Genomic DNA, 15097 nt, shown 5'->3' with positions numbered 1-15097 from the left:
ACCCGGGCCCCCGGCATTGGGAGCGTGGAGTCTTAACCACTGTGCCACCAGGGAAGTCGTGGTTATCCATTTTAAATAGAGCAGTGTGTACATGTCAATCCCAAACTCCCTAACTATCCTTCCCCCCCACCCCGCACCTTTCTCCCTGGTAACCATAAGTTCGTTCTCTAAGTCTCTGAGTCTGTTTCTGAACAAACCTGTTTTTAATTGATTGATATTTAGAATCCATAACTTTATTTCTGGAAGCAAAAAAGAAGAATTTTGAGACGGTCCCTAAAGGGGTAATTCGTTTCCAGATCTTGTCAAACATATTCCACACTCCCTTTCTCCTCCGCCCTCCCCCACCTCTCCAAATCTCGTTCCTTTGGCTGGGAGTCTCGCGAGATGTCGAGTTCTCATGAATTCTCCCATGAACCACCGCTCTTCCTTTTCCGGTCAGCGGCCTGAGGTAGGTGTTTCTTTGGCGAGTCTTCCGAGTGCGGAATCCTCTGGTTATCGCTGCCATCCTGGCCTTGGCGGTGCCAATTTCGACACCCTCGGGAGGAGGACTCTCGCGGCTACTGATTTCTCTCTGGGAGCGGCGTTCTGTGCGGGGAGACGTGTCGGAGTACCCCGCTTGGCGCCCCGGTGCTCTTAGGCCTCAGCGGGGCGCGATGGTTGGGAAGGGGGTTGGCCGGGCGTACAGGCAGGCTGTGGTGGTTCCCGACTCCGGAGGCCCAGTGTTTTCGCGCTGAGTGGTGGCTGCTAACGCAGCGCATTTGTGGCCGCATCGAGAGAAATTTGGGGGGCGGGGTAAAGTCAAGTAGGGTCGAGGCTTTTATTCAGTGGCCGAACGTTAAATGTTTCGAGTTCAGCGGTGCTTAAAGCGGGTAATTGAAAGTGTGGGAAAAGACTGGATTACGTGTGAAGTTGGCGTGAGTAAAGGAGGTTTCTGTAGGGGGAGCCTGTAGAGGGTTGTAGTGGGTCGAGTTAACTCGTCTGAAGGATCCAGGCTTGGATTGAAACAGGCTGTGTTTTCTTCCAGAGGGTAAAAGGAATGATGTCCTTGTCACTAGTCTAGTGTCAGCACTGCTGTAGTCACTGGTAGTTCCACACGGGAAGAAACAGTGGATAGAAGGATGGCTGCGATGATGGCATTTCTTAGGACACCTTTGGATTAATCATGAAAACAACTACTCTCTGAGCAGCTGCGGGCAGCGTTTAGTACATAAACCGTGTAAGTTACTGTAAATAATGTTGACAGAATTATACTTGCTCGTTTCCAGGTGACCTCTAAAAATGGTTCGCTATTCACTTGACCCAGAAAATCCCACAAAATGTAAGTGAACACGAAACATTTTTTATTTTGGAGTAAGAGGCAACAAGATGCCCAGAATTAACCCAAACTTTTCTTTTTGGTATTTTTTAGCATGCAAGTCGAGAGGTTCAAATCTTCGTGTTCACTTTAAGGTATGTGAATCATAGTTATGCTCTAAAAGAGTTGTTTCACGAGTTCTAGTGAGTATTTTTTAGCCTTTCTAAAAAGGTAGATGCGGTGATGCATTTCTTAGGACACCTTTGGATTTACCGTGAAAATCAATCGATTTTGAGCAGCCACCTTTTGGTCCGTGATCATCAGTATATAATGAGTACTTTGATTTAGGATTTGTGGAATTGGGTAAAACTACCAGAGAACTGCTTGAGAACCTAGTGTGCATATCAAGATATGGGACACGTAATTGTAGTTCATAAGATGATGGAGAACGTATTAAAGTGAGTAAACATGCTTAGGGTTCACTTGTTTCCACCTTCAAACCAAACCTCCCTCGGCTCATAATCACAGATTTTTATTCTTCATTGTATCAGCTCACGTCCTAATAAATGGAAAGGTTTTGGCTGTTGATAAATGTTGACGTGTCGAAAATGTTAGAATTTAATGTTTAAAATTTGTGATTTTTAAAAAAATACATGGTTAACTCACAGCTTATATTATTTATACTTAGAACACTCGTGAAACAGCCCAGGCCATTAAGGGTATGCATATCCGAAAAGCCACTAAGTATCTGAAGGATGTCACTTTAAAGAAGCAGTGTGTGCCATTCCGTCGCTACAATGGTGGAGTTGGTAGGTGTGCCCAGGTGAGAATTCATAGTTGTCATTTAAAAAGACAAACTGTTAGAGAAGGTGATTGGAGGGAGTAAGAATGGCCATGATCTGCCTTTAATCAGGCTCTTTCTGGTTGCTGTGATGACAATCTTAGGACACCTTTGGATTAACCATGAAAAAAAACATTTTCTGAGCAACCTTGGTGTTGGTTAAAATAAACTCATCTTGTAACATTGATTTAAATTGGGGGAAGTGACGAATGGGCTCTCTGGTTTTGTTTGTTTTTTAGGCCAAACAGTGGGGCTGGACGCAGGGTCGGTGGCCCAAAAAGAGTGCTGAATTTTTACTGCACATGCTCAAAAATGCAGAGAGTAATGCTGAACTTAAGGTACCCAAACCATAAATATCTTTATACATGTAACTTGGATTGTTATTCAGTTGAAGTTGCTGTTGTCCAGATTTATTTCCTTGATTGTGTTGCTTTCTCAAGTAGCTAAATTCTCCATTAAAAGAATTCTCTTAAATCTCTACCTCCAGTTTCCAACAGACCAAAATTTTTGTCTGTAAAGCATTTCAGGAGCATGGTCTGCAGTTACTTCAAGCTTAAGTCTATAGAATTTCCCCCCCTATAATCCCAGTACATGCAAAAGAAACGCTTTTTTTCCCTTGAGTATTTTACCAAGGGTTTGTAAACTTTCTTGTGCCATGGACCTTTTTTACACTATGGTTTGTGAATCCCTTCACAGGATATTTTAAAATATAATAAAATATGTACTATTCCAAAGGAACTGTGATTGCCGTAGTAATGATTAATGTGGTTTGTTGCCTACATTCATAGTTGAGAGGCATTAAATTTCAGTTAGAAGTTAAAAGAACTATGTTTAACTGAACAAAACCTGTGTCAACAAAACAGGTTTATCCATTTGAGGAATTATCCATTACCCTTTTGCATTTTGAAAATTGGGTCAGAACTGGAATTAATGTGGGTCTGTTCAGCTGTAGCCCTTCTAGCTGCTAAGCCTTGCTGTCAAAATCCTGTTTATCATCAAGGCTTAGAAATAGACATAGATGCTACCAGATCCTGTAACTCCACTCCTTTATGAATGCCACTTACAAACTTGGTGCATTTAGCACGGAGTTTTGGTAGTTAGATTTAAGGAAGGACACTTAGAATAAAGGTTAAAAAAACCTGCTTGAACAAATATGCTATTTAAAGTCCTAAGGATTGCCTTTCAAATTACTTTTTTTCAGGCAGGGACTTGAATGATGCAGTTTGTGGTATTAAGATAAAGATGTTACCTGATTTTGTTCCAGGGCTTAGATGTAGATTCTCTGGTCATTGAGCACATCCAGGTGAACAAAGCCCCCAAGATGCGGCGCAGGACTTATAGAGCTCATGGTCGGATCAACCCATACATGAGCTCTCCGTGCCACATTGAGATGATCCTTACTGAAAAAGAACAGATTGTTCCTAAACCAGAAGAGGAGGTTGCCCAGAAGAAAAAGGTCAATTACTTAGTCTCTGCTCTGTTTATTTGGTGTGTTAGATTTGTGGTTGCTGTGATGACTAACTTAGGACACCTTTGGAATAACCATGAAAGGAGACTATTCTGAGCAACCAGCAACCTCTTCTAACCATTTTATTTTGGCTTTCATGGGTCTCATTAGTTTCTTGATTAACAGTGAATAGTAACTTTGTATTGTTCAGTATGTTAAAACCATGTGATTATCTGCTTATGTCCCCACCTAGATGTCCATAGCCAGTTCAAATGCAACATGTCCAAAACTGGGCTCTCCTCCCTGCCCCCCAATAAGCTTGTTTTCAGTATGTTTAAGCCTGAAACCTGGGAGTGATTCTTCACACCTAATGGTGTGATCCACCTAATGGATTTGTCTTCTATTGATTTTATCATTAAATATTATCCTCCATCCTTGCTGCCACTTAGTTCTAACCAGCTGGGCACCCTGGCTGCCGTCTTGGTTATCTCCTGCTTACTACTGTGATGTCCTCCTGGCTGCCCTTCTCCCCATACCACTTCTCTATGCCAAAGGACTCTTCATGTTTTTCCCTTTATGTTGAAATTTCCAATTACTCTTTCATTGAGATACAATCTTCTGGAATCTTAATAGTGCATTTTTCTTTTCCCCAGATATCCCAGAAGAAATTGAAGAAACAAAAACTTATGGCCCGGGAATAAATGCTGCAAAAAATAAATGCAAATGAAAGTAAAAGCAGAGTGTTGGTTGTCTTAATTAGTAAATCTGTTTCAAGTGTCATCACAAAATGGATCAAATGAGTTTTCATAAAACATGCTGTTTTGCATCTTTTGGTGCTTTGCGTAAAATGGAATTAGAACGTGGGGAAATTTCTGAATCTCTTTTCCACCCACTTTATTGAGGTTTAACACACTGTACAGTCTTCAGTAGCATTTAGTATATTCATTTATGCATCCGTCAGCACAGTGAATTTTAGAGTTTTTCATGATCCCAAAGAGGAACCTTGGTAGTGGTTGGCTGTCACCTCCCCCCAATCCAGTGCTGGGTGACTACTTGCCTATTTCTGACGGTAGATTTGCCTATTCTGGACAATTCATATAAATGAAATCACAGTGTGACCTTCCTCACTGGCTTTGACTTGCTTGACTTGGCATGATTTTTTCAGGGTTGTAGCATGTACCTGTGGTTCATCATATCATTTGGGGCTTTTTTTCTTTTAGCTACTGTTAGTGTTGCTGTGAACTATAAAAGTTCCTGTGTGGGCATATTTTCCTTTCACTTGCATGTATACCAAGAGTGGAATTCCAGGGTCATAAGGTAATTTTAATGAACACTGGAGGAACTGCAGGACTCCTAAAGCAGTTCCGTTTACAGTGCGACCAGCAGTGGTTCGAATTTCTTCATCGCTTAGATTTCGCCGATTATAGCTGTCCTAGTGGGAGGAAAGTTGTATGTCCATTTCTTGTAAAAATACCCGCTCAAATGTGACGATGTTAATTTCCCCTGCTCTTGAATTTAAGACCCTTGTAGCAGGGTGAGTAGCTTAGCCTCAACTGCGTTCGAAAACATCCTAGCCATCACCGCAAGCTTCCCTGTTGGTGGTGAGTCACCGGTACAGGCGCTTATCCTTTCCTGGATCCGCGTCGTAGATCTTGTTCCAGTGACCGGGCAACTGGGGAGCAACAGCGCTTCCGCCTCGCCCGCAAGCTCTAAGCTGATTGCCGGGGCTGCGCCGGAAGCCGCCGCCGTCCCCGCAGGGCGTCACCGTTACGTCGGGTGCGTCATCAGGCTGACGCAGGCGCTCCTTTGTCGGTCCCTCTTGCGGTGCCCTTAGGGTTGGCTGCGGCACGTCAACCCGCGAGCCTCCCTCCGGAAGCCTGGACACCGTCACTGGGGCTTGGTGGCCGCGGGTGAGCGGGGCTGGGTGGGTCCGGGCAGCGGCCGGGGCTTCGGGGTTCTCCTGCCCTCAAGGTACACCAGCGCCCCTGCCCTGTGCCTCCCCCTGCGTCGGTCTCCACCCCTTCCTGCCTCCGTCCGCCTCTCTTTGCTTCAGGATCCGCTCTCTGGCCTGCCTTGTCGGTATCACTTTTTTATCGTCGTCGCCACCATTTGCTCGTACTCTCCCCTGTCTTTCAGTCCTTGCCTTTGACTTAGCCTCTCCCGGTCTCTTTTGTCTCCAGTGAAGTGATCCGCCGACTGGTCACTTAGAGGAAGTGGCGTACCCCCGCCACAGCTGCTCTTGTTCTCATAGAGCCTCCGCCTTTTTCTGTTCCATTGTATTGGACTAAGTCGAATGCAAGAAATTCCTCTCCTCCACGTTTCAATCCATCTTTCTCGCTGTGTTGTATATTCGAGAATTGGCTTGGAGAGAGTAAATAAAATCATGATTTTATCAATTTATCATAGTCACCTTCTAGACCTTTCTAAGCCATAATTATAACAAAAGTAATTAGTACTAATTGTTCTTGAGAATTCATTTAAAGCACAATTTCAGGTAGGTAAAAACCTGAATCTTTATGATGGAGGGATTGCCTGTCATCGTATTAGCTTAGTGCTCGGTAGCATTGCCAGTTGTTTTGAAGGGTTTTAGTTGCGTTTGAAAGTTTGGTAGAAAGGGGAATAACATGATGATCGTGTTTGGGGGAGAGAAAATGCAAGAGCACTGAGCTAGGAAACCAGAATTAGGAATTCTGGTTTTAGCCAGTTCTAGTTACTTGTTACCTGCAGTGTGGACTTTGGACAGGTTACAACTTTTGGATGTGTTTGGGATTTGTTTTGTTTTTTTTCTTATGGTAGCAACATTTACGTAGTACTTAATATATGCAGACACTGTTCTGAGCTTTGTATTCCTATTAATGTATCTCATCCACACTACATCCCTGTGAGATCGGTACTATTATTGTCCTCTTTTTACGCATGGGAGAATTAAGGCACCGTCTGGTTAAATAATTTGCCCAGGAACGCTATCTAGAAAATGGTGAAAGCAGGGCTCAAATCCAGGCAGCTGCCAGCCATCCTGTTTGATTATCATGCTATGGTACCTAAACCAGTAAGAAGTCTTGTCAGATCAGATTCTAAATGTCTAGTAGCCAAAAATTATGATTTCTTGAAAAATGCTGAAAAAGACTCTTGCTCGTTTGGCTTCTTTTGATTGATTCTTTAAAATTTTGGAACAAAATATTTTGGCAAATTCTAAAATTATTTTAATTTGTCTAGGGGACTGTTTTAAAGACTCCAGTTATGAATCCCTTATAAAAGAGTTGGTCATTCCCTGATACACATTTACTTTTTTATTTGTTTACAGCTCTTGTAATTCATTTCAAAGCCACATTGAGATTGGATTATGTATACCACTCTTCACTTGTGAATCATTTTAAATTGCCTGAGCGTAGCAGTACTTACTCATTTACCACTAAATACTACTTAGCTTACAATATTTTGAAAATAAGTTTAACATGCTGAATTATTAGCCTTATGCACTGTTCTGAAGTTTCTTAGTTTTTTTTTTTTTTTTTTTTTTTGCGGTACGCGGGCCTCTCACTGTTGTGGCCTCTCCCATTGCAGAGCACAGGCTCCGGACGCGCAGGCTCAGCGGCCATGGCTCACAGGCCTAGCCGCTCCGCGGCATGTGGGATCTTCCCGGACTGGGGCACGAACCCGTGTCCCCTGCATTGGCAGGCAGACTCCCAACCACTGCGCCACCAGGGAAGCCCTGAAGTTTCTTAGTTTTTAAAGCCTTTGCTAAGGGATTAAAAATTCTTGTAAATTTAAGAGGTCTTCGGTTTAATTGTGTGTTATGGAAGTAGTATTGGCTCTTTTTCAAGAAATTGCTGATCTTGAGAAATTCCAAGTTGACTTCTAATTATCAAGGAAATTTAGGTGTTAATTTTTGGAAATGGACAATTGACTTATACCAATAATACTAAATAAAACTTTTATTACTCAATACCCCTTTATTGCCATTAAAAAGAAAAAGCACATCTGTCAAGGGAGAGTTGTTGGCTGGGAAAGGCCAGCCAGTATGCAGCCTAGAGGTCTTCCAAAGTGATATCTTAGTGAGTTCCATATTACAAGATTTGCCCTTAGCATTGTTCAGTCCCTGGAGATGATTAGGCCCTGGGAGTTAATTCACACTAAACTGGCGTATGTCAAAATTACCAAATTCCTTAATGTTTTTGTGCCTCCTTTTCTTTATCCGTAAATGGAAATGCCAGGGTACCCAACCTCACTGGGTGTTTTGAAGATTAAATGAGTTGATACATGTAAAGGGCTTAACTGCCTAGCACCCCGCGAATGATGGTGTCATTCCTTTATCATCAAATCTGTGGTTGTGGAGCAGTGATTGGAGAGGTTTGGAGGCAGGTACCTCACTATTATTTTCAGGTCTGCCACCTGTTATTCTTTTACCTTGTAGATAGCAGCATTTTTATTTAATAGACTTGCTTTAAGCTAATACCTGTAGTGTGATTTAAGTTTTTCCTTCAGTGTAGAAATAGTCTTTTCATATATCTTAATCTAGGTAAATTCCTTCAGTCATTACTCTATGATGATCTAATTTGTTCTTCCTTGTTTATCAGCAGTTCAGGATCTCAAGCCTGGGACAATGGTGTGCATTCCCTGCATTGTCATTCCAGTTCTGCTCTGGGTCTACAAAAAGTTCCTGGAACCATATATATACCCTCTGATTTCCCCCTTTGTTAGTCGTGTGTGGCCTAGGAAAGCTATACAAGAATCCAGTGATAAAAACAAAGGCAAAATAGACTGTAAGGTAAGAACATTAAAATGCCTTGAATAAGGGGGCGTGGGGATGCAGGATGAAATACTTGGCTTTTGGAAAGGCAAGTTCTTCCAACCAGAAGCTTCATTAATGTGTCTAAATTCCCTTCTTTTTTAAAATAGGGGTTTTGGATTTTTATTTGTAATTAACGTTGGCTTTAAACTAAGGTTCTAAACTAGTCCTCTGATTGATACATTTGCTTCTTGCTTTATGGCCAGGATAATAACCAGTATTTCCTGAGTGGTAAGAGTAATGGTAAATAGTTAATAAATAACAAGAGATGATTCTAAAATAAGCCAAGTTTCACTGACTGATAACTTTGATAAGAGATTTAATTGGTAGGATCATAGAGGGTTTTTTTTTTAACAAAATAGAGTTATTTTTTTAAATGAGTATTTAGACAACTCTGTTGTCTTTAGTGTTGGTGATTGTTAAATACAACTTCGTGTTCAATTGCACAAATTTAGCCATCCTGCACATTTCTAGAAGTAGTTTTTTCATTCTGAAGTTATTGTCTGTTTTTAAAGAGAATATGTCTTAAAATGTATGTCTGTTTGTTGTAATAATATCTAAAGTGGTTTTTCATTTTAGGGTGCAGATATAAATGGATCACCAACAAGAGGACCAACAGAAATCTCGGATAAAAAGAAAGACTAATGTGATGGTCCCAAAGGATCTCATTGTTTTAAAAATGGATCTGATAGTATGAAGCACCTTCTTTGTACTTGTCTCTGATCTTTTTCCCTGAAACCAGAATTTGGGTTAGATAGTTTAGATATTTACCTGACACTAATCAGGAGATACCTGGTATTTGTATTTCAAATGTAGCTGGTTATATTTAATGACCTCATTCCTTTTTCATTAAAGTAGCTTTCATTTCTTTTATTGCATTTTTAAAAATATGAATAAAGAAAAGGTTCGTGCCAGTAGACACTGTTACTAAATCAGTCCCTAAAAATCCTTGGGCCTCTAGCTTTTATTCAGGCTCTTCAAATTTGAGGAGTATAATTTTACTGTGAAAGAGTGCAGTGAGACTGTGCAGTGAATTGAAAGGTAGTTTTTGGAGGTGATAATGACTTGAAACATAAAGATGTAATTACTGTCTCACTCAATGGAGCAGCTTATCTATGAGAGTAGTAATTACTGTTTATTGCTCTGAGGAAGATAGGAAAGACAGGGAAATGGGGTAACCTCTCTGAAAAATGGAACATCTTTTACGTAAATGGCTAATGTATATTATAAAATTCTAATTCTTGTCGCATTCCTTCTGTTCCTACAAATATATTAAATATTCAGTTTAGCTTGTTGTTCTTTTTTCTTTTAAAATATAAATACTTAAAAGTAAGATTTTTTAACCACATCAGAAGTCAGGATTGTAATAATGTGATGGCATCCGGATAGTTATGGGGGCAGCAATATTTTTTTTCTTCTTTTTTTTTAAAGTTTAGATTGTATCAGTTATTTTGTTCCATAATAAGACACCAAAATTCGTGGTTTTCAGCAACAGTGACGTGACTGCACAGTTATTTGCTGGTCTGGGCCTCTCCACATGATCTTTCATCCCCAGGCCTCTTCATTTTAGTGTAAGGATCTATAAATATTCAAAGACGATGAGACATATCTTCATAGAATATTTATTTTCACTGAAGCAAGGAGAAGTTAGAAAGGACTTCCCGCCTTGGGTCCCCAGGGAAGTCCTGGGTCCTAACTGAGGCTCTGTTAAGCTGTGTCTGGTCAAGTCATTGATCCACCTTGGACTTCCTTTGATATAAATGTGTTTCATCTTTTCTGCCCCAGCCTACCTGAGGGATAAGATAAATTCTCATTACCAACTAAATCCAGTTGATTAGTTTGTTTTTTAAGGTATTAAAAACTATATTATGAAAATAGCAGATGTTCATAGTAGAACAATGCAAGGGCAGGTTGAATGAGAAGTTAATGTTCTTTCTCTACTCTCATAACTTTGTTCTAGCTCCACAGATGTAACCACTATTAGCTTTTTGTATAGTCTTCTAGCAACTTTCTTAAAATATATCATTTTTTAAAAATCAAATAAGGTCTATAATGTCCTTACTCCCATAGTCCCCAAGGGCTTTACTCATTTAGCTGTTGCTTTTGTTTAGGATTTATCTTCATATTTTAAGTGATACATGTATGCTGCAGTTTTTGGAGCTATCAACTTTAAACATTATTGACTTCCTGCCATGGTTGAGATACAGCTGTTTTACACTGTAGGCCCTCTGCTTCTCCCACACATTCTCCAGATATGTTTTTGTAAATTTTGGTTAAGTCATTGATCAGTGTGTATATCATTATGCATACTCCAGATGTTTTCCATTTGCCCCTCCAAATCTCTGCTCCCTCACCCTACTCTCCTGCTCAAGAAAGCTGTATGGACTACATCAACAGGCTTCCTATGACCTCTGGGATCTGTTGGTTTGGCCAGTGGTATCTGCAGCAGGAGATGGGAGAGAGGGAAGGAAAGAGTGAGGTCAGGGTATTTATTCCTTGGCTCCTTCCCTTCAAGGTCTCTTCAGGTCAGATGTGTTCCTCAGCCAGAAGTCACTGTACCTCATGGTGACCAACTCCACATGACCCCTTTCAGTTTCCACTAATGTCTCCCTTTCCATGTCTTTTTGGGCCTAGGGTTGATGGCATCTGTTACTACTGGCTTTGGGTCACTGCTTTATCTTGAGCGTACCATCTGCTTCTTGCTGGACACTGATAGGATGAGCAGGTGACTACTGCTCACTGCATAGATTGTGCGTGTAGTGCGATTGAGTTTCCCTTCACTTAGAGCATCGCTTGCCTGCAGTTGCTCATTACCTTTTTCTCCCCGTACACTTCCCCTATTGACTAGTTGTTGCCCAGGCCCGAGGCACAGTAGCAGTCCTTGGGACTTTTCTTCACCACTCCTGTGTTGGATCTCTTGTTCCCTGGATCCCATATCTTCCTCTGTTGGTTTACTCCTTCATTTTTCCTGTAGCATACCAGTTTTTCTAATTCAGTACTCTTAAAAAGTTGAGATGGATAAATTTGAAAAGTGATCCCCCAGATCACTCCAGTTCATTTAAACCTACCTTCCTGAGAATCACCGGTCTTCTAAGGCCTTTTCTGCTTCTAGCAGTCTCCCACTAGAGCACTGGTTCCCAATCTTGTATTTTCACATACTAGTAAAAAAATATTTTTAAAAAAGTTGAGGGGGCTGCTACACCGTTACCAACTTTTTATTTTGCCAAGCGGGAATATATTAAAAGGCTGTGACTTATCATCACCATTATTTCATAAAAGAAGACATTTTGACACCAAAAGAGTGAAGAGGAACATGGGAATAAAGGATAATAGTAGCCCATTAGTGTGAATACGTTTATAAAGGATATATTTGTTTTTCGTGAGAAGTTCACAATTTTCTCCATATTTTTCTTTTTTTTTTTTTTTGTCAAAAGCTTCTTCTGCATCTCTTGAGATAATCATATGGTTTTTATTCTTCAATTTGTTAATATGGTGTATCACATTGATTGTGTATATTGAAGAATCCTTGCATCCCTGGGATAAATCCCACTTGATCATGGTGTATGATCCTTTTAATGTGTTGTTGGATTCTGTTTGCTAGTATTTTGTTGAGGAATTTTGCATCTATATTCATCAGTGACATTGGTCTTTAATTTTCTTTTTTTGTAGTATCTTTGTCTGGTTTTGGTATCAGGGTGATGGTGGCCTAATAGAATGAGTTTGGGAGTGTTCCTTCCTCTGCAATTTTTTGGAAGAGTTTGAAAAGGATGGCTGTTAGCTCTTCTCTAAATGTTTGAAAGAATTCACCTGTGAAGCCATGTGGTCCTGGACTTTTGTTTGTTGGGAGATTTTTAATCACAGTTTCAATTTCATTGCTTGTGATTGGTCTGTTCATATTTTCTATTTCTTCCTGGTTCAGTCTTGGAAGTTTATACCTTTCTAAGAATTTGTCCATTTCTTCCAGGTTATCCATTTTATTGGCATAGAGTTGCTTATAGTAGTCTTTTAGGATGCTTTGTATTTCTGCGGTGTCTGTTGTAACTTCTCCTTTTTCATTTCTAGTTTTATTGATTTGAGTCCTCTCCCTCTTTTTCTTGATGAGTCTGGCTAATGGTTTATCAATTTTGTTTATCTTCTCAAAGAACCAGCTTTTAGTTTTATTGATCTTTGCTATTGTTTTCTTTCTTTCTATTTCATTTATTTTTGCTCTGATCTTTATGACTTCTTTCCTTCTGCTAACTTTGGGTTTTGTTTGTTCTTCTTTCTCTAGTTCCTTTAGGTGTAAGGTTAGATTGTTTATTTGAGATGTTTCTTGTTTCTTGAGGTAGGCTTGTTAGCTATAAACTGCCCTCTTAGAACTGCTTTTGCTGCATTGCATAGGTTTTGGATCATCATGTTTTCATTGTCATTTGTCTCTAGGTATTTTTTGATTTTCTCTTTGATTTCTTCAGTGATCTCTTGGTTATTTAGTAACGTATTGTCCAGCCTCCATGTGTTTGTGTTTTTTATATTTTTCTCCCTGTAATTCACTTCTAGTCTCATAGCGTTGTGGTCAGAAAAGATGCTTGATATGATTTCAATTTTCTTAAATTTACTGAGGCTTGATTTGTGACCCAAGATGTGATCTGTCCTGGAGAATGTTCCATGCGCACTTGAGAAGAAAGTGTAATCTGCTGTTTTTGGATGGAATGTCCTATAAATATCACTTTATCGGGTCTCTTGTGTCATTTAAAGCTTCTGTTTCCTTATTTATTTTCATTTTGGATGATCTGTCCATTGGTGTAAGTGAGGTGTTAAAGTCCCCCACTATTGTGTTACTGTCCATTTCCTCTTTTATAGCTGTTAGCAGTTGCCTTATGTATTGAGGTGCTCCTATGTTGGGTGCATATATATTTATAATTGTTATATCTTCTTCTTGGATTGATCCCTTGATCATTATGTAGTGTCCTTCCTTGTCTCTTGTAACATTCTTTATTTTAAAGTCTGTTTGATATGAGTATTGCTACTCCAGCTTTCTTTTGATTTCCATTTGCATGGAATATCTTTTTCTATCCCCTCACTTCCAGTCTGAATGTGTCCCTAGGTCTGAAGTGGGTCTCTTGTAGACAGCATATAGATGGGTCTTGTTTTTGTATCCATTCAGCAAGCCTGTGTGTTTTGGTTGGAGCATTTAATCCATTCACATTTAAGGTAATTATGTATAGGTATGTTCCTATGACCATTTTCTTAATTGTTTTGGGTTTGTTTTTGTAGGTCCTTTTCTTCTCTTGTGTTTCCCACTTAGAGAAGTTCCTTTAGCATTTGTTGTAGAGCTGGTTTGGTGGTGCTGAATTCTCTTAGCTTTTGCTTGTCTGTAAAGCTTTTGATTTCTCCATCGAATCTGAATGAGATCCTTGCCGGGTAGAGTCATCTTGGTTGTAGGTTCTTCTCCTTCATCACTTTAAGTATAGCATGCCACTCCCTTCTGGCTTGTAGAGTTTCTGCTGAGAAATCAGCTGCTAACCTTATGGGAGTTCCCCTGTATGCTATTTGTCGTTTTTCCCTTGCTGCTTTTAATAATTTTTCTTTGTCTTTATTTTTTGCTGATTTGATTACTATGTGTGTTTCTCCTTGGGTTTATCCTGTATGGGACTCTCTCTGCTTCCTGGACTTGGGTGGCTCTTCCCTTTCCCATGTTAGGGAAGTTTTCGACTATAATCTCTTCAGATATTTTCTTGGGTCCTTTCTCTCTCTCTTCTCCTTCTGGGATCCCTATAATGTGAATGTTGTTGTGTTTAATGTTGTCCCAGAGGTCTCTTTGGCTATCTTCATTTCTTTTCATTCTTTTTTCTTTATTCTGTTCTGCAGCAGTGAATTCCACCATTCTGTTTTCCAGGTCACTTATCCTTTCTTCTGCCTCAGTTATTCTGCTATTGATTCCTTCTAGTGTAGTTTTCATTTCAGTTATTGTATTGTTCATCTCTGTTTGTTCTTTAATTCTTCTAGGTCTTTGTTAAACATTTCTTGCATCTTCTCGATCTTTGCCTCCATTCTTTTTCTGAGGTCCTGGATCATCTTCACTACCATTATTCTGAATTCTTTTCTGGAAGGTTGCCAATCTCCACTTCATTTAGTTGTTTTTCTGGGGTTTTATCTTGTTCCTTCATCTGGTACATAGCCCTCTGCCTTTTCATCTTGTGTCTCTTTCTGTGAATGTGGTTTTTGTTCCACAGGCTGCAGGATTGTAGTTCTTGCTTCTCCATATTTTTCTTTTTATGGTTGGTGAAAACTTTTTTTAAAATTAATTAATTAATTTATTTATTTTTGGCTGCATTGGGTCTTCTTTGCTGTGCGTCGAGCTTTCTCTAGTTGCGGTGAGCGGGTGCTACTCTTTGTCGCAGTGCGTGGGCTTCAGTAGTTGTGGCACATGGGGTCAGTAGTTGTGACTCACGGGCTTAGTTGCTCTGCGGCATGTGGGATCTTCCCGGATCCGGGATCAAACCCGTGTCCCCTGCACTGGCAGGCGGATTCTTAACCACTGTGCCACTAGGGAAGCCTGGTTGGTGAAAGCTTATCACCTATCCTTGGTCTGGACTTGGTAGCCACTGTTCTATACCACACAACTATTCTCTTGCCCCCAACCCCAAAAATCAATTCTGACATGTCAATCTATATTATATATATGTTAAGAGTAGAGTCTAGGATTCCAAAGCTATACTCTTAAATTGTCTTAAAATATTGATCCCC

The 15097-nt window shown here is 40.1% G+C and overlaps 2 protein-coding genes and 4 non-coding genes across 9 annotated transcripts; all 6 read left to right on the top strand.

Moving 5' to 3' along the window:
- Positions 1 to 465: 465 nt before the first annotated feature.
- On the top strand, positions 466 to 4317 carry RPL17 (ribosomal protein L17). Its single transcript, XM_070046987.1, has 6 exons — positions 466 to 1318; positions 1409 to 1449; positions 1983 to 2117; positions 2375 to 2473; positions 3400 to 3591; positions 4236 to 4317. Exons 1-6 carry the CDS (start codon positions 1279 to 1281, stop codon positions 4281 to 4283), a joined length of 555 nt encoding a protein of 184 aa, XP_069903088.1. The 5' UTR covers positions 466 to 1278; the 3' UTR covers positions 4284 to 4317.
- Positions 1123 to 1188, top strand: LOC115859395 (small nucleolar RNA SNORD58). Its single transcript, XR_004042048.2, has one exon. It is a non-coding gene; the product is annotated as a small nucleolar RNA SNORD58 (small nucleolar RNA).
- Positions 1530 to 1594, top strand: LOC115859396 (small nucleolar RNA SNORD58). Its single transcript, XR_004042049.1, has one exon. It is a non-coding gene; the product is annotated as a small nucleolar RNA SNORD58 (small nucleolar RNA).
- LOC115859393 (small nucleolar RNA SNORD58) lies at positions 2219 to 2283 on the top strand. Its single transcript, XR_004042046.1, has one exon. It is a non-coding gene; the product is annotated as a small nucleolar RNA SNORD58 (small nucleolar RNA).
- On the top strand, positions 3641 to 3704 carry LOC115859394 (small nucleolar RNA SNORD58). Its single transcript, XR_004042047.1, has one exon. It is a non-coding gene; the product is annotated as a small nucleolar RNA SNORD58 (small nucleolar RNA).
- A 1016-nt stretch (positions 4318 to 5333) lies between the features above and the next one.
- C13H18orf32 (chromosome 13 C18orf32 homolog) lies at positions 5334 to 9659 on the top strand. Of its 4 annotated transcripts, none has more exons than XM_030867902.2 (3): positions 5334 to 5492; positions 8163 to 8350; positions 8951 to 9659. In XM_030867902.2, exons 2-3 carry the CDS (start codon positions 8186 to 8188, stop codon positions 9014 to 9016), a joined length of 231 nt encoding a protein of 76 aa, XP_030723762.1. In that variant the 5' UTR covers positions 5334 to 5492; positions 8163 to 8185; the 3' UTR covers positions 9017 to 9659. The 4 variants fall into 4 exon arrangements, with proteins under 4 accessions (XP_030723762.1, XP_030723763.1, XP_060166492.1 ...); XM_030867903.2 differs by having other exon boundaries at positions 5340 to 5492; positions 8160 to 8350; XM_060310509.2 differs by having other exon boundaries at positions 5420 to 5553.
- The last annotated feature ends 5438 nt before the right edge of the window (positions 9660 to 15097 follow it).

Source organism: Globicephala melas, chromosome 13 (genome assembly GCF_963455315.2).
Source record: "Globicephala melas chromosome 13, mGloMel1.2, whole genome shotgun sequence".
NCBI lineage: Eukaryota > Metazoa > Chordata > Mammalia > Artiodactyla > Delphinidae > Globicephala > Globicephala melas.
This window is presented reverse-complemented; position numbering and strand designations above follow the sequence as displayed.

Bases quoted from the DNA above. Each gene is read 5' to 3' on its own strand.
- C13H18orf32 (XM_030867902.2), top strand. From the start codon at position 8,186: ATGGTGTGCATTCCCTGCATTGTCATTCCAGTTCTGCTCTGGGTCTAC. The intron at 8,351-8,950 runs GTAAGAACATTA...TTTTCATTTTAG, and splicing joins AAGGCAAAATAGACTGTAAG to GGTGCAGATATAAATGGATC.
- RPL17 (XM_070046987.1), top strand. From the start codon at position 1,279: ATGGTTCGCTATTCACTTGACCCAGAAAATCCCACAAAAT. The intron at 1,319-1,408 runs GTAAGTGAACAC...GGTATTTTTTAG, and splicing joins CCCAGAAAATCCCACAAAAT to CATGCAAGTCGAGAGGTTCA. The intron at 2,118-2,374 runs GTGAGAATTCAT...TTTGTTTTTTAG, and splicing joins GAGTTGGTAGGTGTGCCCAG to GCCAAACAGTGGGGCTGGAC.